The sequence below is a fragment of the Cebus imitator genome, unplaced genomic scaffold, assembly GCF_001604975.1.
Source record: "Cebus imitator isolate Cc_AM_T3 unplaced genomic scaffold, Cebus_imitator-1.0 Scaffold221, whole genome shotgun sequence".
Classification (NCBI taxonomy): Eukaryota; Metazoa; Chordata; class Mammalia; order Primates; family Cebidae; genus Cebus; species Cebus imitator.
The window spans coordinates 2885853-2911622 of NW_016107536.1; the positions used below are offsets into that span (position 1 = coordinate 2885853).

The 25770-nt window shown below is 43.8% G+C and overlaps 1 protein-coding gene across 1 annotated transcript; it reads right to left on the reverse strand.

Moving 5' to 3' along the window:
• Positions 1-11116: 11116 nt before the first annotated feature.
• Positions 11117-17013, reverse strand: NEFL (neurofilament light). The gene is made up of 3 exons (XM_037746130.1): positions 15605-17013; positions 14375-14499; positions 11117-13975 (listed from the first exon to the last, which is right to left on the reverse strand). The coding sequence occupies exons 1-3, from the start codon at positions 16649-16651 to the stop codon at positions 13585-13587; spliced, it is 1563 nt and encodes a 520-aa protein (XP_037602058.1). The 5' UTR covers positions 16652-17013; the 3' UTR covers positions 11117-13584.
• Between the last annotated feature and the right edge of the window lie 8757 nt (positions 17014-25770).

Consider the following 25770-nt stretch of genomic DNA (forward strand, 5'->3'; position numbering starts at 1 on the left):
ATGCCTCACTATGCCATCTTCCTTACTAATCTTTACCAGATTATTTCCTAACAGTTAAACAGAAACTGGCGCAGGACAAACAAAGAATGGAAACTTTGCTCCATCCCTGACTTCAGCCAATTGCTAGATAGATACCACAGCCCAACTCCCCTCCCTTCTTGTGTTTTTGACACAGCAGGTAACTGGTTTCACCATGCATTCCTTTCAGATAAAATTATTCTTTCTGTGCACTAGTTTACAGAGGCTGTACACAAGACGCTGTGTCCTTTGCTTCTCTTTTTGACTTATAGACCCTAATTTTAATGCATTTAAATGTTGTCTCCACTTCAAAGTGAACATGGGACATGTGTAACATGTGTTTGCTTACAACGCATGTTCACGATCCTCTATTCATGAATATTCATAGCTCCTCCTGTAACCTGATGAATATTATATTATATTCAACCCATTCAGTGTAAAACTCCTGTCCCATCCTTGTTCTGACAGAGTGCCTCCTGTTAGTCTGTACAGGAGGCTCTGCTTCTCAGCCTGCAAGTTGCAATGTTTTTAAGAAATAAAACTCTACTTTGCAAATTTATGGATGTTTTGATATTTAAGTCTACAGGAAAAATGTTATAAGTTTACTGGCATCCTTACTGGCAGATATACAGTAAGCCTCCAAGCCTGGCATTCAGTTCCAGAGAAAGCGTTCAAGTGAAACTCGACAAAAATGACCAGCTCGTGGGCTCTTAGGCCCTGAGCTCTGTTTCCCATCTTGTCTTCCTTTTAGGCTTGCGCCTTCCAATCACCAGGTCTGCTTGGCCTCGGGGCCAGGCTAACGCTCTCCCTGGGGTAGATTTAGGGTCCAGATATCTGGTGCACGTTTTCCAACCATCACCAACCCAACCTGGTGGAAAGGCAGAGATGATATTACACAGGTGAAAGTTGCTTGAAGAGATGAGTGAGGCCCGTCTTACACAAGTATCTGGCAAGGAGCTTTATAGAAGGCAAAAGGAAGCCAGATAGGATTTGCACCTGGGGTGGGGGGAACATTGCCCTGTCCATCAAGGTACATTTTCTGTCCTACCCTACCCCTTGCCCCCATGAGTTTACACTTCTCCTGCACGAGGGCTTGGGCAGCCTTAGCAGGTCAGGGAGCTGAGGGTCCTGCAACATCACATAAGGCAGTGCCCAATGGCCTGACCTCAGCAGGCCTCCAAATGCAAGCCAAGTGCTGGCCCCTCAAGGGTTCTTTACCAAAAGCTCCTTTACTAAATTGTATCCAGGAAAGAAGACGGACAGGAATGAGTTCTTCCCTTGGCCAGGGCTTCCCCTTGCTTATTAATTATTTATTATGATTATTATTGATAAAGGATCGTGCTCTGTCTCCCAGGCTGGAGTACAATGGCTCTGTTATAGCTCTCTGCAGCCTCAACCTCCTGGGCTCTATGAATCCTTCTGCCTCGGTCTCCCAAGTAGCTGGAACTACAGGCGCCACCACATCTGGCTAATTTTTAATTTTTTGTAGAGACTGGATCTACGTTGCCCAGGGTGCTCTGGAACTCCTGGGCTCAAGTGACGTGACCCTCCCTCCTACGCCTCCAAATGCTCTTAGATTACAGGTGTGAACCACCGCGCGCCAGCCCCTCCCTTAGCTTGTAAAGCAAAGGGAGAAGCTGCGCCTCCTCTCCTCTCTCTTCTGTTATGAAAAGCAGCCTTCTGCCTCCTCTGCCTCCCCTCTCCACACCCTAGTGTAAGAGTGGGCTGCAGATAAGCCTTACATGTTTACAAGGGCGTCTCACACTGAATGTGCACAGGAATCGCCTGGGTGTCTGCATAAAATGCAGATTCTAGTTGGGTGCCCTGGCGGGGGAGTAGGAGGGCCAAGACTCCGCATTTCCAACCAGCGCTCAATGGATGCAAACGCTGCTAGTCCACACTCCACCCAAGAACCCGTAGGAAGCCTCGGCACTGCTGCCCGTGGCCTGGTGCTGAGCTGCCCTCCGCCTCCTCCTTCCTCTCCCACCTCCTTTCCCGTCCTTACCCTTCCTCCCTTCCCCCCTCCCTCCTTTCTGCCCATTTCCCTCCCCCTCTCTTCCCCATCCCAACGGCGGCCTCGCTGCACCCTTTTAGTCCAGCTTCTTTACATTAAACTCAGACTCCAGAGCAGCTGGGGCTCTGCTCTCGGGGCCAGGCGTCGATGGGGAGGGGTACTGCCCAGAGTTACCGCGGATGTCCCCTCCCCAACCCCCTGCTGGAGTCTGGAGTCCCAGAACCCGCCTGGCAGGGGCAGAAGTTCCCTAAGAGGACCCCCCACCACCTCCGCCGCGCTGCCCACCCCGTCCTCCGGCCAGTGGGTTTCCGGACGCCAATCGCGCTGCTGCCTCCTCCGGGCGCGGCCACCTGGAATAAGATCCAGCAAAACCCAGATTCCCGCGCCTCCTCCCACCTCCGCCCCGCTCCATCTCCACTGGCCGAGCTTTCTGCAAAGGCGCGTCCCTACCCCAGCTCTAAAGTATTTCAAAAGTCTCAGAACCTGCTCGTTTGCGAGGTGGGGGTCTTCATGGCGAAGGAATTGAAAGCTGCCCTGTTTGCACCTTAGGGGGAGGGGCTGCCCCCGGCACAGGTTTCGCCCCCGGGAGGCACCCTGGGGTCGGGCCCACCCACTGAGGAGACGCGAGCGGCTTCTTAAGCTCCGGTCTCAGCCCTGGTCCCCCTTCCCAGCCCCCCGATCCCCCTCCCCCTGCTCCCCCTCCCCCGACCACAATCTGTGCTCGTAGGGCGGAAAGAAACAAAGAGCAGCTGTGACCCGCGGCGTTGCGAGCCTGGGTGGCGCCCGCAGAGCTGCAGGTGCGGGAGCCCAAGGGGGCGACTCCGGGCAACAGTGGGGATCCCGGCAGTGAAACCAGAAAAAGTGATATCTGCCGTTTTGATTTTTCTTTTTCTTTTTTTTTTTTTTTTTTTGAGTCGGAGTCTCGCTCTGTCTCCCAGACTGGAGTGCAATGGCGCGACCTCGGCTCACTGCAACCTCTGCCTCCCCTACCTCAGCCTCCCGAGTCTCAGCTCATTAGATTCTCGCGGGTTAGGGAGGCCTGTTGAGGTTACTTTTAAAAACCATATTCGAATGATCCGTATGTTCAGTGTAACCCTAAACACCCTCTGATGCGCTCGGCCCTGGGTTGTCCGGGAGCACAACCCAGCCGCTCCAAAGGGACCCAGAGGCGCTGTCAGGAGGTCCGGGGAAGACAGAACTAGGGGCTGGGCCTGGAGCGGTGGCTCAGGCCTGTAATCCCAGCACTTTGGGAGGCCGAAGCGCTTGGATCACCTGGGGTCGACAGACCAGCCTGACCGACATGGTGAAATCCCCTCTTACTAAAAATACAAAAAATAGTAGCCAGGCGTGGTGGCGGGCGACTGTAGTCCCAGCTACTTGGGAGGCTGAGGCAGAGTGAAGTGATTGAACCCAGGAGGCAGAGAGAGGTTGCTGGGAGCCAAGATCGCGCCTCTGCACTCCAGGCTGGGCAACAGAGCAAGACTCTATCTCAGAAAAAAAAAAAAAAAAAAAAAGACAAAAGAAATAGGGCTGAGGTCCTGTAGACCCTTCCTCATTCTTCACACCAATTTGGGGGAGGTGAAGAGCGATAATCAGGGCAAGACAGCCTCCTCTTACGGGGTCTGCCCAGGGAAGGCAGGAAAGATTCCTTAATCCACAAACAGGCCTTCATCCCTTTGGGAAACCTGCTGCCACTGGGTGAAAGCAAATATTTTTTTTTCTTTTCTTTTTTTTTTTTTTTTGAGGCAGCATCTCACTTGTTACCTAGGCTGGAGTGTAGTGGCCTGATCTCGCTTCACTACAACCTCCACCTCCTGGGTTCAAGTGATTCTCCTGCCACAGCCTCCCAAGTAGCTGGGACTACAGGCATCCACCACTATGCCCAGCTAATTTTTGTACTTTCAGTAGACATGGGGTTTCACCATGTTGACCAGGCTGGTCTCAAACTCTTGACCTTATGATCCGACCCAGCCTCGGGCTCCCAAAGTGCTGGGATTACAAATGTGAGCCAAAGCTCCATGCCTAAAGGAAGTATGTTGCTATTCATTTTGCTTAAATTATGCATAAGCTTGAAAAGCATTGTTGCCTAAGCCGGCTGGAGAGAGCTGAAAGGCTGCAAACTCAGGCTTCTACTCCCTGAACAACAAGATGCCCCTCTGTTCCCTCTTACACAAAAACAAGCTAAGGACACAGTGTCTAAACAACACACACTCACCTGCGCACACACTAACACATCAGGTCGCTTACTTTGGCTGAGGAGGGGTCACTTGTTTCAGGGCTGTGCGCCACCCCAGGAAAACTACACCAGGGCTGTACATGCTGAAAACAACTTCCAATCCCTCCTTCCTGGAGGCTTCAGCTTACTTCTCAGAAGTCACTCTTGCCTCTTCTAGTTTCCACTGCTCAGGTGGGACTGGGAGGACCTACAGGCAGGTGTCACTGTTCAGAGGGAAATGAAGAACAAGCTGAATCCCAGGTGCTCCTATTCAGTCACTAAAGTGGCTCTTTGGGAACTTAGTTCACACTCAGAAATCACTTCCACAGACCACTCAAGGGAAAGTCACTGTCTGGTTAAGTGCCCCATAACCAGAGTCCTGAGTGCATACTGGGATCCTGCTGACCATAGGGGCCAATGGACAAACCCACTGGGGAAGGAGTTGCATTTTACTCTCACCCTGACGGTGGTGAAGGTGGCTCACACTTATAATCTCAGCACTATAGAAGGCCAATCAGGGAGGATCACATGGGCCCAGGAGTTTCCTATCAGCTTGGGTAATATAGGGAGGCCCCTATCCCTACAAAAAGTAAAATTAGTCAGGCTGGTGGTGTGGGCTGAGGTCAAAGGATTGCTTGAGCCCAGGAGGTTGACGCTGCAGAGAGCCATGATCACACTGCTGCACTCCAACCTGGGTGACAGAGCCAGACCCTGTCTAAAAATTTAAAAAAAAAAAAAAAAAAGAAAAAAAATTCTTATTTTCACATGTCTGATGCCATTTTTTCTGCCTTAAACTGTGTGAATGATGTGTGGCTCCCAGGTGAGATTCTCTCTCACATATATTATCCTTTGTGTGTATCTAGGATGCAATGGAGGAGAGAGAAAGCCACTGATTCTCTCTCTGTGTGTGTGTGCGTGCGTGTGCGTGTGTGTGCGCATGTGCATGCATGTTAAAAAGACAGAATTCTCCAGTGAATAAATGATTCAAAATGAACTAATAGAGTTTTTAATGTAGGATTTCTGTCTTTACTGGTGGGAGTAGATACAGAGCAAAAGAGAGCATTAATTTCACTGCATCAAAGCATCCTGCTAGTTGCTATTTGTCTTTTTTCTAATGATCATGTCAGGAAACAGCCTATACTCCATATGAAGGTATAAGGATGCGGGGTGGTTACAAACTGAAAGAATGACATTTACCTAAGGGTAAAGGGATTCGTGGCCACCAGTGCACAAATGAAAGTGTGTTTAAATAGCTACAAGAAGCTTGAATCTCATCTGCAGAATCTCATGTTTTTTGTTTAATATGTTTCTTGTTTTATCATTTTATATTAAGACCACTTGTAATTAACATAAATTTTCATTTATTAAAAATCTCCCATTTAAAATCATGGGCAAATATAAAGTATTTTTAAAAATTGATAGTTTAATCTTTCTGAGTAGCTAGAACTACAGGCATGTGCCACCTTACCCAACTAATTGGTTTTTTTTTAATTAGTTTTTATACAGACAGGGACTCGCTATGTTGCCCAAACTGGTCGCAAATTTTTGGCTTCAAACAACCTTCCCACTGCAGTCTCCCCAAGTGCAGAAGTTACAGGCATGAGCCATCATGCCAAGCCCTAAAAATAAATTTACAATGTCAACTGATACGAGTTTGATCACCCAGTAAAACAATAAACACTTTTATTTTTCTGTCACAATTTACCTTGTCACATATTAGCTGCCCCCATATTCCAATTAACTAGAGTAATATACATTTTATTTCAAACGAGTGAATGCAGAAAGTAAAGATCTTAAAATAAAGCTATCACCCTTTGTAGACTACAAATGTGGGATTACACATCAGGTGCTATTAAAATGGACATGATACCTCTTGAATACAAAAATCCACTGAGGGAATTATTAAAGCAATACTTCGCTAGAAGGGTGAACATGAATACATACGTTGGATTTTTATTGCCATGCTATCCAGAATTTTTATGAACATGTTTTTAAACTTAAATTGGGACACACAAACACATAAGAATGAGTATACTTGTAAAATTAGAGCAGAAGAATATTTGAAACTGGAATTATTTCAGAATCTGTGGAATGCATGCCTGTTGTTCATAAAAGAAACATCCATATGCCCAGCTACCTTGTGGTAGCCTCTAAGGATCTTCCCCTCTTGCTATTTGCCCTTGGTATATGCCCTTGCATAGATCTCTCCCACACTGAATCGGGCAGACTAGTCTCTGTGACCAACAGTACACAGTGTTAGTGTGTGATTTTCAAGCCTTGGTCAAGAAGACATTGCAACTACTGCCTGGGTTTCTTGGAGGCTTTGCTCTGGGGAAGTCCAGCTACCATGTTGTAAGGATATTCAAGCAGCTCCTTGGAGAGGCCCACATGGAGAAGAAATTGCCAACCAAATTGATAAGCCACTTTGAAAGGGATCCTGCATCCCAAATCAAGCCCCTGAATTAATAGTACTCTCAGTCAACATCTGACTGCAAGTCTGTGAGGAGCCAAGAGCCAGAAAAACCCAACGGAGCCACTCCCACATTAATGACCTGCAGAAACTAAGAAAGAATGAGTAACTGAAGTGTTCAAAGCAACTTAGCATTGGAATGATTTGTTGTGCAGCAGCAAATAACTAATACATACTACATATTTATTTGTCGAAATATTATGTTATCAAAAGATACTGTTTACAACTTTCCTTCTTCATTCATTTATTCTGTCAGTAAGAAATACCTTAAGAATTTCTTGGCCAGGCACAATGGCTCACGCCTGTAATCCCAGCACTTTGGAAGGCCAAGGTGGACAGATTGAGACCGGCCTGACCAACATGGAAAAACCTCGTCTTTACTAAAAGTACAAAATTAGCCAGACATGGTGGCACATGCCTATAATCCCAGCTACTTGGGAGGCTGAGACAGAACAATCACTTGAACCCGCGAGGCAGAGGTTGCCGTGAGCGGAGATCGAGCCATTGCACGCCACCTGGGCAATGAGAGCGAAACTCCATCTCAGAAAAAAAAAAAAAAAAAGATTCTTGAATCATACCATGTAGTGCCATGTCTAATGTCACTGCCTATTCTTACCAGAGTAAAACAGTCTCTTAGTCTTGTCACTTTGATTCTTGTTTTTCTAGAGTCTCTTCTCTACACAAGAGCCACAGTAGTCTTTATAAAGCTTATCAAGATAATATCACCCCTCCCCTGAGTAACCTCTTCAAAAGTTTCTAATTGCCCAAGAAATAAAATCTAAATTCTTTGGCCTTCAAGCCCATGCATAACCTGGCCTTTGCCTATGTTTCTAAGCCGTGTCTTCTGCTCACATTTATAATCTCACTTGTGTCTCGTTTATAAGACTGAGCAATGAGCTTAATGCATGTTTCTGGATTCAAAGAAGCCAAGCTTGCTGTACTTGTAATTCCTGCCACCTGCAGCACTAATACCCCAGATCCTTACATGCCTGACTCTCATCAGAGACTACCTACGTGTTAACCTGCTTACTTGTTCACTGTCTGTTTACACACACACACACACACACACACACACACAAATGCACACCATTATTAAGTCACTGAAAGTAGGAACATTTTCTGCTTTATTTCTTGTACCTTGAACAGCATCTGGCACTTACTATGTGATTAATTTTGTGGACTGAATGAGTGTAAAAATATACATAAATAAGAGCAAGAACTAAAACAGAACATATAGATAAAAATAACTGAGATAAATGGAGGAAATGTGTTTTATTTTCAAATTTGTTTTTAATATCATTGTTATATATTTTTTAAACCCTCATATGCAAATAATTACCTATGTAAAGTAGAATTAAAAAACTAGTTTAAAAAAACTACTTGTAGTTACCTTCTGGGGCTGCTAAGGGTTTTTTCTTCTCATGTTGCCTTATCTTTTGACTTTCTAGATCTTATTTAAGACTCTTCATTGAGAATTTTCTAGAAGACCTGAAACTGAAAATGGTCCTCACTGCCTAGCTTGTATAACTCACTGCACTTCACTCTGATGGACATTTTCCTAAGAGATAAACGTTCTGAATTTGCCACTGGGAGCCCCTTGCAAATGAATCACGGCTGAACCAATTGTGACATCTGACGCTCTGTCCCCAAGAGAGAAAGAAGGAATTCTCTATGCTGTTCATGTTTATGGAAATCCCTCACAAGTATTAAACCTTTGCCATTCCAGAAACATATGCCCACTCAACCCAAGATGCTTTGTTGGGTGTCGTGAGGGGAAACAAAGACATTTATTTATTCAGTCAATCTTTATTGCCCTCCCCTCTCAAAATGATTTGAAATTATTTGCAGTAAGAAGACATGCAAGAAGAAGGAAGAGGAAAAGGAAGAAGACACATTAAAAAAGGTGAAGAGTAAAGGGAGGAAAAGAAGAAGAAAAATTTGAGGACTACTAAAATGTCAACAGTACTACAAAATTGTGGCCAGGTAGAAGAATAACACCATAAGAAACAGTATCTTGATGTTGGTAATCCTTGAAGATAAATGTCAAACTCATCTCTGTTTGTAAGATCTGATTCCTGCCCTCTGAAAGCTTATATTAGCAGAGGAATTAAAACATGGACATAAATAATCAAAGGGGTGAAAGAAAACCTTGATCCTAACTACAATGGAACACTGTGAGTGTATATGTGGCTCTTGAATGGTACAGGACTGCCTTGTAAGGATTCTGACTATTGTGTAAGAGCCTTGTAAGAATTCTGACTATTGTGTGAATTCCACAACCACTGTCACCAAACATGCCTGTGGAAACATACTCTGATGACACAAGTGTGCCTTACAAGCCGGACCACAAAGGAGAGGCAGTGAGGTGGGTGTGTTGGAGTCCCAGCTCTGCCACCAACCAGCTACATGACCTTTGTCGAGTGCCTTAACGTTAGTTTCTCATCTGTAAAATGCAGATGATAGGCTGCTCGCTGTGGCTCACACCTTTAATCCCAGCACTTTGGGAGGCCAAGGTAGGCAGACGGCTTGAGCCCAGGAGTTCAAAACCAATCTTGGCAATATAGTGAGACCCTGTCACTATTTTTAAATAATACAGTTTTTTGGGTTTTTTTTTTTTTTTGAGACAGAGTCTTATTCTGTCACTCAGGCTGGAGTGCAGTGATGTGATCTCAGCTCACTGCAAACTGTACCTCCTAGGTTCAAGCGATTCTTCTGCCTCAGCCTCCTGAGTAGCTGGAACTACAGGTGTGCACCACCACGCCTGGCTAATTTTTGTATTTTTAGTAGAAACAGGGTTTTATCATATGGCCAGGCTGGTCTCGAACTCCTGACCTCGTGATCCACCCATGTTAGCCTCCCAAAGTGCTGGGATTACAGGAGTGAGCCACCGTACCTGGCCATAATTTTTTAAATAACAATAAAATGGGGAATGACAATCATACTGGACTCGGAACATTATTGTACATAAGGAAGAAATGAGTTAATACAGAATATGTACTTAGAACAGCATCATAGGACACAGCAACCCCTCCGACAGCACTGGAATCTCCACATGGGGAAAAAAGTGACCAAGTTAATTGCTTACCAATTTGAGCAATTAAATTGCTAGCAATGAAAGTTCACACTAAGTTTAGCAATTCCCTTTAGGGAATGGATTTTTAGTGAGGACACGAGTGTCATATATGTGTTTTCCATTCAGCCATTTAGCCTGGACTTCTAAAATAAAGCAGTGAAGGTATTTCGGGAGATTTTGAATTATGAATCTAGAAAGGATCTGAGATGTCCACCACTGAGCCCTTGTGTAAATAAGCAAATTGAAGATGGACAGAAATGGCCAATGTTCCATAATAGTGCAAAGCTAGAACCCAGGATGGACTCTTGATTCTTGGTTCTCTGCTCTTCCCATGAGAAGGTATGGACTAGACGGGGACTGATTATTGAACACTCTTCACTTGCCAGTTATCTTGAAGGCATTTTAATTGATGGGAACTTTACTAAATAAATATGCATTGTGCTTCTACTATGGCAGGAACTATGCTGGGTGCTGGGGATAAATTAATGAGCAACAGAGATCTGATTCTAATATTTCTGTAGATCTCACTACAGAAGTGGAGGAGGCAGACATTCATCAAATGATCACATAAATAGATGCCAATGGAAATAATTAAAAAGTCTACAAAGTCTTATGAACATATTTCATAGAATTTGACCCACTAGAAGAGGTCAGGGGAGGCTTCCTTTAGGGAATGATGTTTAAGCCTAAATCTGAATGATCAGTAGGAACTGGCTGGGCAAGGTTGAGGGAAGCAGAGAAAAGATGAATACTCCAGACTGAGGAATCACCAAAAGTCCTGTGACAGATGGGAGAACAGAATACCAGGGTGGCTGGAGTACTGGAAGTGGAGGGAAAAGGGTGTACAATGAAATAAGCTTAGAGAAGTAGGCAGGGGTCAGCGCTATGCAGGCCTTGAAGATCACATTTGAGATTTCGGTTTTCATATTAAAAGCAGGAAGCTATTAGAGGATTTCATTCAGGGGGGGTCCGTGATCAAAATCTGCTTCTTAAAAGATTAGCATGCTGTAGGGTGCTAACTGAGGGATACCAAGAGTAGGCCCTGGGAGAAGGTTAGAGTGGAGACCATGTAAATTGAAAGGATTGGAAGGATTTGAAACGTGGAGGTGTTATCACTATAACTTGGTGATAGGTTATTCTAGAGGGGCTGAGGAGGCTGCCATTCAAGGTGTCTGTTTAATAGAATCAGATGATTAGGGAGAGGGGATCATTCTCTAGGAGAGGAGATACTGAAAGAGAACTGCAGATTTAAGGGGAGCAGAGGGAAAAGGGACACTAACCACAGCACAAAATTTGGGGAAATGTTAAAAAAGACTTCAAATTCAATTTAGGTTTTTTAGTATTTTATTATGGCACACAGGGTAGAGTATGGTACAGTGTTCTTATTTCAACGAAGTAATTCTCAGAGCATCCAGCGATTTTCATTTGGCTAAAGTTACTTTTGCATGTAGCCTGCAACTGTTTGAGACTTGCCATGTACATCATCCCATGTCTAGGAAGCATAAATATGAAAAGCTTGGTTTCTGAGGAGATGCCTCCTCTGTACAGAAGCCAATACATTGAGAGCATTCATAGTTCCAGTCCATACCATCATGGCAAAGAAACAGTTTATCTATTTGCATAGTAACACATATTTAACTAGAAATAGGTGGTACAAAGGGATTAAGTAACTTTAAATGGAGACCAATTTGGTTTCAGGTTAAATCCATAACTTACAAAGATTGTCTAAAAAACAAATATTGAATGAAATTAGCTGACAAAGCAATTGTTTCAGAATAAAGGCAGAACAGCAGATAATCAATAATATCTATATTTATTCCACATCAAATGCAAGTGCAAGAGCGTTCATAACTTTATGATGGACAGAGAGGACATATGGGGTGTGTATTTGATGCAGTGTCCAACCAGTCAAGCTATCATTGAAATCCAAGTATTTTCCAAGAGTCATGCAGAGCAATGTCAATGTAACATACAAGCATATTACCTCCCCCCTTAAGTGACTCATAATTTCATTACCTGTATCTGTAGTTTTTAAAGGTTTCAAAGTGTGTGGGATTAAATGCTATTTACTTGAGGAAACAGAATTACGCTTAACAACATACTAAATCATGAGCTCAGAATTGCAGGCAATATGTTTGCAGTGGAGTGGCAAATAACCTTTGATAGTCCCTTCTCCTGAAATTATATATAGATAAGTCATTCCTTCTGATTTTACCATGTTCTCAGGTTTCAACCTCTGCCCATGATATTTAGACTATATTTTAAAATACAGTTATAGGGATGAATGTATGGGATTCATATTCTATCCATATTGCATTATGACATATCAGTTTGAAATGACCTGTTTATCCTGGTTCCATGGTGTAATGGTTAGCACTCTGGACTCTGAAATGACCTATTTACCATAACGAGTATATCTGGCAAATATTTTCACAATCGCTCCCTAGGAAGCCATTCCAAAATCTAACACAATATGTGCTATGGGGCAAAGTCTATTGTTATTTATAGACTTTCTCATTTACTCATGTTTATTATCAGTAACATTTTTGAGGGGAGAGATTTTATGAGTAGTTATGACCTAACTATATCCCTCGGAATTTCCAATGAGGGAACAAAAAGAAAAGTATTGGTAATTGTTACAATTTTGAGTTCTTAAAAAAATTGGAGGTCAATAGTCCACTGGCATATGCTTTATACCAGTGCCATCTTTAAAGTATTTTAATTAATTAACAACCACAGCAAAAAATACACCATTCGGTATAACTTTATTTACTATTTATTGCACATAACTCAAGGTCTTTAACTGCTAACCACCAAAGGTTCAAAGGACTATTTTTCCACGAAGTTTAACATTAACATTAGTGAATTTATTTACTCGTGGTGTTTTTTATTGTAAACATCTGAATGATTCACAATGCCATAATTCCTGAACTCATAAGCGTGGACCATGCACAGGCTGGCAGCAAGCCAGAAAGCCACTCTGCAAGCAAACAGATACTCTGCATAAAGAGGAAATTCATAGCACAACATTGAATGTCCAACCTAAGTCATCTCAGAATTATACATATATTGACTTTTTAATTCACATAGGATCTGGAACTCAACTGGTTGATCGGTTGGTGATGGGGTTGACCTGATTTCGGGAGAATTGTTCCTGAAATAATTAAGGAAATGGGGGTTCAATCTTTCTTCTTAGTTGCTTGTTCCTCCCCAGAACCTTCAACTTTCTTCTCCTCCTCTTCAGCTTCTTTGGTTTCCTCTCCTTCTTCAACTTCACCTCCTTCTTCTTCCTTTGCTTCTTCAGACTCTTCCTTGGCAGCTTGAACATAAAAAGAAAGTGTACAAAATCCAAATCCTAGGTAAGTCCAGTCAAAACATGTTCTGCTAAGGTTTAATCTGTAAACACAGATAAAACCGTCAGAATGCTCACCAAAGCCTCCCAGCTCCACTCTCTCCAAAAGCACATGTAACAGACAACGCTTGCCATGAATAATCTGCTACTGAACACATATTTAAATAGAATGAGACCACTTCTAGGCATGGAAAGCTCTGCTCCTCCCAAAGATTTAACCTCACTATTTTTTATGTGTCTGGTATCTATTTTTGTTCTTTAGGACACCAAGCTGATGTGTTAAATGAATATATTTTAAAATGAAATTTTTGACCAATTGACCAATGAGGTCAATTTTGACCTCATTCAGAGTAGGTACTTAGGAAAGGTTTGTTGAACAAGCAGAAAAATTATTTATGATTCTAAAATCATATATGAATAAATAAGCGAGGCTTCATTTGTCTTATCCACCTCCTAACAAATACCCACTCCCAGTTTGCACTTGAAGCTGCAGGGGTTTGTTTCTTATCATACCTTCTTCCTCTTCGGCTGCCTCCTCTTCCTCAGCCTCTTCCTTGTCCTTCTCCTCCTCCTCAGCTTCTCCTTCAGAGGGAGGCTCATCCTTGGCTTCCTCAGCCTTAGCAGCCTCAATGGTTTCCTCCACTTCAATCTGCTCCTCTTGGACATGGCTCGTGTAGTAGGAAGGGAAGGAGCGGGTGGACATCAGATAGGAGCTGGTCTGTAAACCGCCATAGGCAGATCGGCCAAAGACCTGGGAGCTCTGGGAGTAGCCACTGGTTATGCTTCCTACGCTGGTGAAACTGAGCCGGGTCTCCTCGCCTTCCAAGAGTTTCCTGGGGATGCAGATGGAAGGTGAGGTTAAAAGAAACTTGTGGTTCACAACTTGCTCTGAGCACCCTAAAGGCAAAGGGAAGCAGGAGCAGGGCTGGGATTTATCAAAACTTAATGCCTGCGGATTTTGTGATGGAGACCAGAAAGCAGTAACAACAACAACAGAAACACGTTAAATCGTCCTATCAGACTTAAAATGTAATGGGAAGCTAAAAACAAGACTCCTAATTACAGGGTTAAATTCTTATATGTCTAAATACTTTCTTGGAAGAAGCCAAAAACTAACATTTCATTATTTCAAAGGACTATTCTTGAAGGTTTCTGATCCAACATAACTTTAAATGGGATCTGATTTTCTTCCTAAGGTTTAATGGCTGCTGCTTCTGCCCCTCTATTTTCACCTGTAAGCTGCAATCTCAATATCCAAAGCCATCTTCACGTTGAGGAGGTCTTGGTATTCTTTTAGGTATCGTGCCATTTCACTCTTTGTGGTCCTCAATTCATTTTCTAATTTGTTGATCGTGTCCTGTTTGAAGACAAAAACAAAACAAAACAAAACAAAAAATCCAAGCATAAATATCTTCTATTATTTTACTGTAGTGTAGTTGTAGAGGCCTAATTTCAATTAAAATCAAGGTGCACACCTTTGATAAAATCCCACCTAAAATAATTTCCTGTATCTTTTAAAAAACCTTCTTGCCTAAAATACCCAAGTTCATGAAGCCTGAGATGAAAAACAAAATGGAAGAAAATTCTTTTCTTCTGTTTCTTTACTTAATACAGCTTAATGATCATCAGAAAATGTCTGCAAGGAAACTAAGATGATAGAAAAACTGTTTCTCACTCACTGATTAAATCTTCTTTAGCTGGGTTACATGCCAAGAAACTAATGCCTTTATAGAATAAAATAGCCAGATGAGAAAAAATTATTTTCTCTAAAATATTTCCTATGTATCTAAATCATTTTTCTACTCCCCAGAAGAAAAAAAAATCTACTCCCCAGAAGATGGAGATCTTTTAAAATGGAGATCTTTTTAAATTTTACTTTTTCTACTCCCCAGAAGATGGAGAGGTTTTAAATAGAAATGTTGTACAAAGAAAAAGAAAAGAGTAAAAAGAAATGAACATTACTAGTTAACTACCTAAAACAATGTTAACTATTTTCTTGTCTACCTACTAAATAAAGGAAGGGAGTGGTTGGTATAACTAGTCATAAAGCATGCGGGTCACAGTAACCTTTCAGAATTACTTGGGAGTTATTCACTCTACTATTTATTAACAAGATGATCTGATAGTTGCTGCAAAGTAACTGGTGGTTAATGCAGGTCAGTAGAGAGCAGGCCAGAGGCAACGCCCAGTTCCCACGTCTTCCCCTCCCCCACCCAACACGGGCTGGGCAGCTTTAATGCGGAACTCGGGTGCAGCCGCACGGAGCACATTCCCAGACTACAGTGGCGCCCTCACTCAGGCCCTCCAAGTGCCCCACCCCTCCCACACAGTCGCCCAGGAGCCAAGCCTTATCCCCAAGAGCTGCCAGCAGCCGCACCATCCCTGGTCTCCACTTTCTGGGCGCACCAGCTCTCCCCAGTGCTCGAGTCCCCCGCCCCCCTGTGTTTCGGGCGGTGCCGCACCTGCATAGCGCTGATGTCTGCGTTCTGCTTGTCCTCCAGCTCCTGCAGCTGCTTCTCCAGCGCTTCGTTCATGCCCCGGCATGCTTCGATCTCTAGGGTCTTGGCCTTGAGCAGGCGGCGGCTCTCGGACACCTCGTCCTTGGCGGCGCGCACTGCGTCGGTGTTCTTGGCGGCGCTCTCGGTCAGCACGGTGAAGCGGCTCTTGAACCACTCCTCAGCGTTCTGCATGTTCTTGGCAGCCAGCTTCTCGTACTGAGCGCGGATGTCCTTGAGCGCGGCGGAGAGGTCGGGCTTGGTGGACACGTCCATCTCCACGGAGATCTGCGCGTACTGGATCTGCGCCTGCAGCTCGGCGATCTCCTCTTCGTGCACTTTCTTCAGAAAAGCGATTTCGTCCATCAGGCTGTCGATGCGCTTTTCGAGCTCCGCGCGGGCGAGCGCCGCCTCGTCTGCGCCTTTGCGCGCTTCCATCAGCCGGCCCTCGGCGTCCTCGCGGCTCAGCACCTCCTCTTCATAGCGCGCCTGCAGGTTGCGCAGGGTCTCCTCGAGCCCTTCGCGCTCGCCCTGGAGCGCCTGCTTCTCGTTGGTGGCGTCTTCCGCCGCCAGGCGCAGGTCGCGGATCTCCTGCTCGTACAGCGCCCGGAAGCGGGACGGCTCCGAGTGCTTCTGGCGCAGCACCAGCAGCTCCGCTTCCAGGACCTTGTTCTGCTGCTCCAGCTCGTGCACGCGCTCGATGAAGCTGGCGAAGCGGTCGTTGAGGTCCTGGAGCTGCGCCTTCTCCTGCGTGCGGATCGACTTGAGGTCGTTGCTGATGGCGGCTACCTGGCTCAGATCGAGGTTCTCCAGGCTGTGCATCAACGAGCCGGAGCCGGACGAGTAGCTGCGGCGCACGGACAGCGAGGAAGAAACCGGCGCCGAGTAGCTGGAGTAAGCGGAGCGCGCGGTGCTGTAGCCGCTGCGCACGCTGGAGATGTGCACCCGGGGCGTCTCCACGTAGCGCCGCTTGTAGGAGGTCGAGTAGTACGGCTCGAAGCTGAAGGAACTCATGGTGGCGGCCGGTGGCTCCCCGGCCCGCGGCGGCGGTGGGAGCCTGGAGAGAGAGGGCAGGGTAGAGAGGGAAGGGGGAGAATGGATGGCTGTGTGCGGCTCGGCGCCGTCCTGCCACCCCTATTTATACGCCGGGACGATCCTGACGCAGCCTGCGATCGATCACAGCGCGCCGGCCAGTGGGGGCAGCGCGCTGCTGCAGCCAAGGCGAGGATTCTGCGCAAAAGGGAAGGCGGGGGCGAGCGGCGGGCCGGGGAGCTGCGGCGCTCGTCCTTTACACTCTGCTCAGAGGCCCCTGATTTTCTCTGAGATCCCATGCCCCCTCATTTCCCTTCTGTATCCACCCACGCACCCCCTCCTATCCTGCACCGCCCAGACCCCTTATCACTTGGATCTCTAAGTGTCCCCAAAACAGGTTCTTGCTCTCTTTTGACACCCTGGTTTTCCGTATCCCGGTACCTCGTATGTAGACACCCTGCCGCCCCCACTCCCACCCCCAACTCGCCCTTTTCCCACCAGGGACCTCCTTAACGATCCCCCTTGGTGTTTATGGTGACGGTGCCGCTAGGGGATTTTAGGTACAAATAAATAGGTTAGGTTGTGTGTCTGCAGTATGTATGCAGAAGAGTTTTAATTTCTTTCTAGCTATTTCTGGCACTTTCTGCAATTCATCTTCCTTTTTCCTCGTTATTTTTCTTTTTCTTTAATGCGCTGCTTCTCAACACATAGGGAATGTGCGGACGCGCCCGCACACACACACACACTCGTGAAACTGCGGCACTACTGCAGGTGTTGGTTTAGCATTTCCAAACCTTTAGAGCAGTTGATCTGACTGTTAGTGTTTCTAGATTTTCACATTTCTTTACTGGGAATGAAGCCGCGGATGCTTTTAACGTGTTTCAGTGTGTGGGTGGCGAAGAGCAGAGAATGAGTTGGAAACTAACACGGAGATTGACTTGCTGAGGCCGCTGCGCGCTAGGCAGCGGGGAGCTTCAAGCTGCCTGGACCCTCACCAAACTAAATTCCTGCTTGATACCACCAACCGCAGCACATTTACCGCCCGCTTCCCTCTTTTTACACATGTGTAGCCACAACCTGATGATTCAACAAGCCTTGCAAGTGGTTGATTTTCAGGGAAGCTGCTGCAGCCAGCCGGGAGCGCTGGGCGTGGTCTCTGGGGAGGAGAACTCGGCACCCAGCCTTCTTTAGGAAAGGATAGAAAATAGCCCAGTGATTCTTCCCCGATACATTGTAATAACCCGAAAGCAAATGCAGTCAGGAGTCCATGGGTTTCCTTCAGGAAGCACCCAGACACCCGAAACTCGCGCACGCCGTAGCGCACGTGGACACGGCCCTGCGGTTTGCAGGATATTTTCACACGCGTGATGTTAGGAGTCCCCACGGATTCATGAAGGGATTGCAGAGATTTCCGCGAAATACCTAAGATTTATGTGAGCAAGCATTTAGTTTTTGTTTTATTTGTATATTACAGCATTTGATGTGCCACTTACGGTTTTTTTAAGAGGCAAACTAAGGGAGAATATGGTAACTATTTTCAAATGGAGAAGCCGGAATGGCTTTTCCTGTGATACTCCGAGGGTGAACTATTTGCAGCGGTGCAGTTGTTTCCGGAGACACTTAACTCCTCTCCCAAGGAAAGGATGGGATGAGGCTTATCCTCTGAGGTCCTTTCTGACCCCAAACCTGTGATTGTGATAGCCCATCGTCTTCATGATAGAAAGACTGCAGCAGATAATTTTCCTCGGGTTTCTAAACTATGTTTGTTGTCGCAAATAATGCAAATTCAGAAACATTGAAATTAGTAGTTTAAATCTATCAAGACTAAGTGATCTCAGAGGAACATCCCTGCCCGGATATTCTACATTTCAAGCCTAAGGTCATGAGACTGTCCTGAATATTGTTCGTCCCTGGCAGACTTGATAAAGTACTTACTCCTCTGTTGACTTTTCATAGCCTACCTACCCTTGGTCTTTTCACTCAAGAAATTCAAGAGTGGTATAGGCTTCTGTGGGGACGGAGGGTGGAGCAAGAACCTGGATAAGCCATAGAGTTGTCTCCTCCCAATTACCCCTATGTTGATGAAGCGTGGGAGAATGGATTATTTTGTTAACCTGATCCATGCAAACCACACTGTTTCACATTGAGTGTGTGTGAGTCTGCACACAACACACTCTCAGGTATTTACGAATTCATTTCCTTTGTGCCAGCTCTCTTTCCCGGGAGCTTCAGGTCACCCTCAGATCTTAAGTCCATCAGCTTTTTTTTTTTTTCTTTTTTCCACAGCTCCTCCCTGAAGCCTTTGACTGCAGAGAAGGCTGCCTAGAAAGGAGAGGGGCGGCGGGCGCTGCAGGGGATGCTTCGGAGAGAAGAAACCAGTGGGGCAACTGGTGCCTGCTGCCCCTTGGGTAGCCAGAAAAAAGAGGAATACGGGAGCAAAGGGTGAGAATGGGACCCTTCCTGTGCTGAATCTGGCCCGCAGAGTGGGGGAAGGGGCAGATCCGCTGCGTTTAGGCATGTCGATCTGTGACCTTTTTTAATAGCTCCTGGCCTGGCCACCTCATACTCCACTTGCTTTCCTGGGCTCCTGAACCCAACCTGGGTCTAGGTTTTGATTCTTCTACCTTCAGCCTTCCTCTGCCAGGTGCCTGCCTCTTCTTTAATATTCTGTCCAGTCATTCTCCTTTTTGAATTCTCTTCCCAGCATTTTGCTCTAAAAGCCCACATGGCGTTGCTTTGTGTGGCAAAGCAAAGTGAGCAACTTTAGAAAACCTATTTAAGAAAATACATATGTTGTCTCTGCCTTCCCCTCACCATCATGTTTCTGGTTAGTGCTGTTTGTAGTAGAGTCGCTATCTCTTTAGAAGGAGGCTTTTGGGTCTTGCCACACCCTTATGCATTTATTTCCCTTTAAACATCCTCTGCTAACCTGAACTTAGTGAGGGCTGTCAACAAAACATGCTGCTAGGAGATTAAAAATATAGAATTATGTGGATGACCCCTTTAACAGAAATCCTACCACTCTGGTTATCCCTAATACCTCTGTAACCCTCCAAAGAACTGTCTGAGGTCATTTAGTTAAAAAGTAAATATCTTCACATTAACATGAAACTCATAAGGTATGTTTCCTTTAAAACCACTGAAAATGTTTTACTACTTCTCCAGTGCCAGCAGAGTGTGAAAGCTTCAGATAGATGGGACCCGGTGACAGATGACTTTTCATTTTATTATTCTCAAGCCATATGGGACAGCAGGTTCTATATTAGCATCTGTTTTGAAAAACTCAGCCTTAGCGTAGGGCCCATGAAAAGTCTCAGTCCAGGGGTCAGGAGAGCCAAGTTCTCCTACCACCAATAAGCTCTGGCATCAGTTCTGGAGTAGAATGGCAGATGAATCTCCATCCATCTCACCATCAGGTAGATACATCAGTGTCACCAAAGCTGGCATCAGTATGTGGATGCAAGGAAACATAGTAAATAAACACATGCAAGATACCTACCATATGACAGGCATTTGCTATCTCATACTGAATAATGACAAAATCACCTGGAGATGGTTACTGTTATTCAGAGCAAACAGCTGAGGCCCAGAGGAGTAAGTAATTTGCCAACTCACACAGATCCTTCAAACCTAAGCTCTACCTGCATCCAGATTGAGGGTTCTACTCATTCCATAAGCTGCAGTCTTTCGCATTTACTGCTTCCTTATGTCTGTATGGAATTTGTTGAGTGATGTCTGCTGTCTGCAGAGTTTAGCGTGCATATCAAAAACCTCTCCTCCTTTGGGGACACTAATTTGAACTCCTCTGTACCATGAGGAAACCGTTAATGAGCATGGTCCATTTGGACAGCTAGTGGCAGCAAAAAAACGACATGATTCTTGTAGGTTTCTCGAATATCCCAATGTGAAATAAAATGGGTGTGGCCAGTGGAACATGGTACATAACTGGCATTGTAACATTTTAGATACAAATCTAAACATCAATTTAGAAAACATCCTTTTAGGAATTAATAAGCTAAAATGAAAATTAGCTTACCTAACTCTTTAAAATAACCACACCATGACTTTCACTTTTTTTCTAATTATAGTATCTTCATTTTCCACCCTTGTAAATGGGTTTTCTTTTAAAAGGTGACCTTAAACATTGCTCTAAGGAATAAAAGAAAAAAATACTGGCACTGAACACCTCATTATTGGAGTTAGCAATGCTTTCTGCAAGTCTTTAACTTTCTCAAAAACAACATGAATAACGTCAACAGAAATGTATGGCTTGTTGAAGCCACAATGATCTTTCATCTCTGTTTCTTGTAGCAAGTTTATTTCTGTATATATTTTGCTCACCACAGGAATCATGCATGAATCTCTTTCATCTCTTGGGAAATATGTTTGTTTGGAAAAAAAAAAACCTTTCCCATTTTAATATCAAGAATGCCTATCTTACAGCACCACATTTTGAAATGATGCATCATAAAGCATGCTACATGGCTATATAAAATTTAGATTGCAGCAGGAAGGAGTGTCATTTGAATAGATTAAGGATGCAAAGCACGTTTATATTCAGAACACATGCAGTATGAGAAATGATGGGAACTCAGTGCTGTCCAAGCAGAAATGATGGTGATAGGTTCAAACCCCTAAATGCTCGCTCCAGAAAACTAGCCAAGGTAATGTGTTTTCTTCCCAGAGGCCTGCTCTACTATGCCTTGTCCTTAATCACAGTCACCAGACTCAGAGGTAAGAGAGCTGCACTGGGGATAGCCATTTCAGGCAGGTCACAGGGATATCGGTCAGAGCCGACGATACTCACCCTGTTTGTTCGGTTGTGCTTTCCCGAATGCAAGGAAATACATGCTGCTTCTACAATGTGGGCACTAACCAGCTACAGAAAAAAAAATATTCCACACGGCTCCTGAGTTTCTTTGCTGACCTTTACAGTGGTTTTTAATAAATCAATGGGAAGAATGTGAGATTTAATGTTTTCAAAGACAGAGGATAAGCATTTCCATCTGCAACAGACAAAGCTCCGAGGCTGGCTCTTTCACAGCCCTGCTGGATGCTGTCCAGGGCAGGAGTTCACTTTCTCGCCAGTACTTCACTGCTGCATGAATGCAGCAAAGCCTGCAGAATGGCATATGGGCGGATCCCTGGATTCCTACAGTAAAGCAGGCAGGCTTCTGAAGCCAGGATATGTAACACCGGTGTTTGGTAAGTTGAACATGTAAAAGACTCTCCGGATAGGAAAAGCAAAACTTGATTGTGTCTAAATGGCTTGTGATTGATTATTTTACTTAAATGTTCATTCATCCATTGAGTCGCCAAATGTCAACTGAACACTTACAAGGCACAGGATTCTGTACAAGTGTCATGGGAGACGCAGGGAGTTTTAGCCCATTCCCAGTCTTCACAGCCCTTGAAAAATACCTGAATACAATAAAAAGAAACCAACTACCACTACATACAACATGGATAAATTTCAAAAATGCTATACTGATACTGAGTGAAAGGAGGCTTAAAGTATACATATTGTATAATTACATTTCTATAAAATTCTAGGACAGGCAAACTAATGTATCGTGGAAAAAATATCAGAACAGTGGTTTCCTCAGGGAGGGTGGAGTAGGGAATGACTGGGAGGAGGCACATGGGAACTTTCTGGAGCGATGGTATTTCTATGTGTCTTGAGAACTTTGAATTGTGCAGATGTATGCATTTGTCAAGATGCAGAGAATGTACCAGGATTTGTGCATTTCATTAAATGTAAAATTTTCCATCAAAAGAAGAAAACTAAACCAAATGTGTATATACACATTAATATATTACATATAATTATCAAAATGAATATAACAATTAAAAATTTTATAAATATAAATATATAACAAATCATGTTAAAAAGCTAAGCAGAAAAAAATTTTAAAAAACATATACATGGAATTTCAAAGAATTATGCCAAAGTTAAATAATAGAAGAATTCTAGCAGATGTCAGAAGGAAGAAGAAAATGGTACAAGCAATAACTGCTACGATTTCAGACAAGGGAGAGGTGACTGTGGGCTTGAATCAGCATTTCTGTGTCTGTGGCTGGTTACCATGCCAGATGCTCTGAAGGTATCGTATTTATTTGCTCTGAAAGTATCGTATTTAATCCTCACAGCTGCATTATGAAGTTGATGTTCTTATTTTTGCTCTAAAGATGAGTAGTTACAGTATCACTATTTCTATTAGTTCATCCTCATAATGTATTAAAAAATTTTAGCACTCTTACATTGCTGCCTCATATGAATATGCATCAACTTTTATAAAACAGTGAAAATGATTTATACTGTGGCTTTCTAAAAAAAACCTAAAATATAACTTTTCTTGATCTTTAATATAAATACTTCAAGTCCGTTGTTCAAACCTGCTGAAATCATTTTAAAATCTGTCAACTTTAGGTAAAATCTGATAATGAACAAATGTGCCAATTTTTTTAACTTAGTACTATCAGAAATGTGCTTTATATGCTGTGTGTCATAGACTCTCAGGATTGGAAAGTATTTAAATGTCTTCCAGGCAAGACCTCCACTTGCTTCTTTGTCTGTGTCAGGTCTTAACCTTTGACGGCTTTGGTTATCCTTCTGTAGAGGGGATTATCTTCTTTCCATACCCTGCACTGCAGCCATTGCGCACCACTTCTGAACAGAGCCCAAATTTCTAGGGAAACAGAGGCACTGATATCCAGAAATGAGCTTTGGTTTTTCACTTTCTATTCGTCATTACACTTAAATTTCTTTACCATGTGATTCCTGTGGTATCCTCGCATAACAGACATGATATCGTGATATTTAAATGGGGAGTTGAAGTTTCCCAAGCATTCATGAGTTACATCACTGGTTCCCTGCAGCAATCCCGTGAGGCTTCTGCAGACCTTGCTGGTGTCACCATCCTCACTGGATCTATAAGGATGGTGAGAGGGCTGGAGAGGTCAGGGATGCACCTCAAACCCAATCTCCTGTAAGCAATGGAGCCACAACCATAATCCAGCTTTCATGTCATCAAATTCTTTAGGAATTTTCCCCCTATATCTTTCTGTTTTATAAGTACATGTACAAGCCCAGTCCTTTTCCAGATCCTTTCGTGGTTCAGTTTCACAAAGACAGGGAAGTCCCTGTTGCTGTTTAGTTTCTGATCAGATACTTGATGTACAACTACTCTAATTAGAGCTTCATCCCTTTACCCTTAATACTGTTAAAATGCCAATATCAGTGGAAGAGGTAAGGGCTAAATCTGACATACCTAAGCTTTCCACTTAAGATCGACTATGAAGCTTATAATAGTTTTGAGAAAAAAAAAAGAGGGAAAAGCTTGAGGACCTTGAGCAGTGAGCACAGGGCAAGAAGGGAAAAAGGAGATTCAACACTTCCGGGATGAAGTGGATAGTCAGAGAAGAAGGCAGAATGGTGATGGGGCTGGAAACAGAATATTCCTCATAGGCTTTGAGTTTGCCATTCTTGAAGCAAAGGCCTCTGCTTCTGTGGTATGATTGACTAAGCTATAATTCATATGTCAGTCAATTAATCCTGGGTGTATTTAAATCAAGGAAGAATACTAAAGCTTTATTTTGGGGTGCCTTTTCCCACCTGACGTTTGGCCCAAAAAAAATCTGTACAAAAGCCTGGCATGGTGGCCCTCATGCCTTCTTCCTAGCTACTCTTAAGGCAGGAAGATTGCTTGAGCTCAGGAGTTTGAGGCTGCAGTGAGCTTGAATGTGCCACTGCATTCCAGCCTGGGAAACAGAGTGAGACCTTGTATCTTAGGGGGGAAAAAAAAATCTGTACATTGACAGGCATTCATTCAAGCTTCTAGGTGTTGGGCAACCAGGAAAAGGCCAAAGGGAGTAGGAAATAGAAAGAGGAGAAGCAAAATGGCAGGATAACCCACATTTCAGGTAATCAAACCTAAGGAGGATTGATGGAAAATGAAATCATAATCCTGTAAGTTAAGAGGATAAAGGAAGGGGGAATTTGCATTCGTTAAGCATAATTATGTGCAATAATATTAATAGTATCTTTATGTCAAGCACCGTGCAAAGTCATTTACTTGGATAATTTCATTTAATCATCTCAAAATCCCAATGAATTGGGTATTAAAACCATGTTCATTTCAAAGATGTAATAATGAAGGTTTAGACTAAGTATGCCAAAGGAAATCAGCCATATTACATCATTAAGCCCTCACAGAACCCTGCTAAGGGAAGCATTATTTTCATTTTACAATGAGAAAAATGGAAGTCAGAGAGTTTATGAATATTGGTCAAAGTCAGCTAGGTGAAGGTCCAGCTGAATTCTCACACTTCCTGCTATGACTGAAGTGCAAGCCTCTTGAGAGGTGGTATGCAAACAAGATCTCTCACTCTTTTTTATTTCTCCTACAAAATTTAAATTTGTATATTAATGCAAAAAAACCCACTGCAATAATCAGAGTCAGGAACGCTGAAATCATATCACTCATCCATATAATTGTCTTTTGGGAAGAGTACCACAGACACAAGCCAAGTAAGTCCACGCTCTGCTTTATTAGTAGCCTGCAAAAATAGACATCCATCAGTAAAATAACTTGTAAGAGCCAAATTGCATTACAGCATCTCTCTCCAGATACAAGTTCAATGTCTTATTACTAACTGGCAATTCCTTTTGTTATTACATTATCTGGAAGAGAAAAAAAAACACACACACACACTAACAAAGATTCCCTGCACCTTTCAGGATCACTTCAACCTACAAATTTAATAAACTGAACTACCAAATCACATTAGGATAACAGATGTGCTTTTGAATAGGCCTTAGATATTTCAATTTGCAAAGTGCTTTTCCTTTCTCCTGCCAAAACAGTTTTTGCCCATTACACTGATGAATACTTACTTTAGAAGTTATCCAAATTAAAATTGCCTTCCAAATTAGTTCCCAAATGAAATTTAGAAAGATTACTTAAGTAAAGCCCATAGCTCTGTTTTAACATGATTCTGTGTACAAATGGTTGTAAGCTATCGGGAGAGAAGGCTCAGCTGCATGTAACATTCCGAGCTGTCCAAAGGTGGAAGGAACTGCTCCAAGCACGAGGCAAGAG

Bases quoted from the DNA above. Each gene is read 5' to 3' on its own strand.
- NEFL (XM_037746130.1), bottom strand. From the start codon at position 16,651: ATGAGTTCCTTCAGCTTCGAGCCGTACTACTCGACCTCCTACAAGCGG. The intron at 14,500-15,604 runs GTGCGGCACCGC...GTCTTCAAACAG, and splicing joins CAGACATCAGCGCTATGCAG to GACACGATCAACAAATTAGA. The intron at 13,976-14,374 runs GTGAAAATAGAG...CTGCATCCCCAG, and splicing joins ATTGAGATTGCAGCTTACAG to GAAACTCTTGGAAGGCGAGG.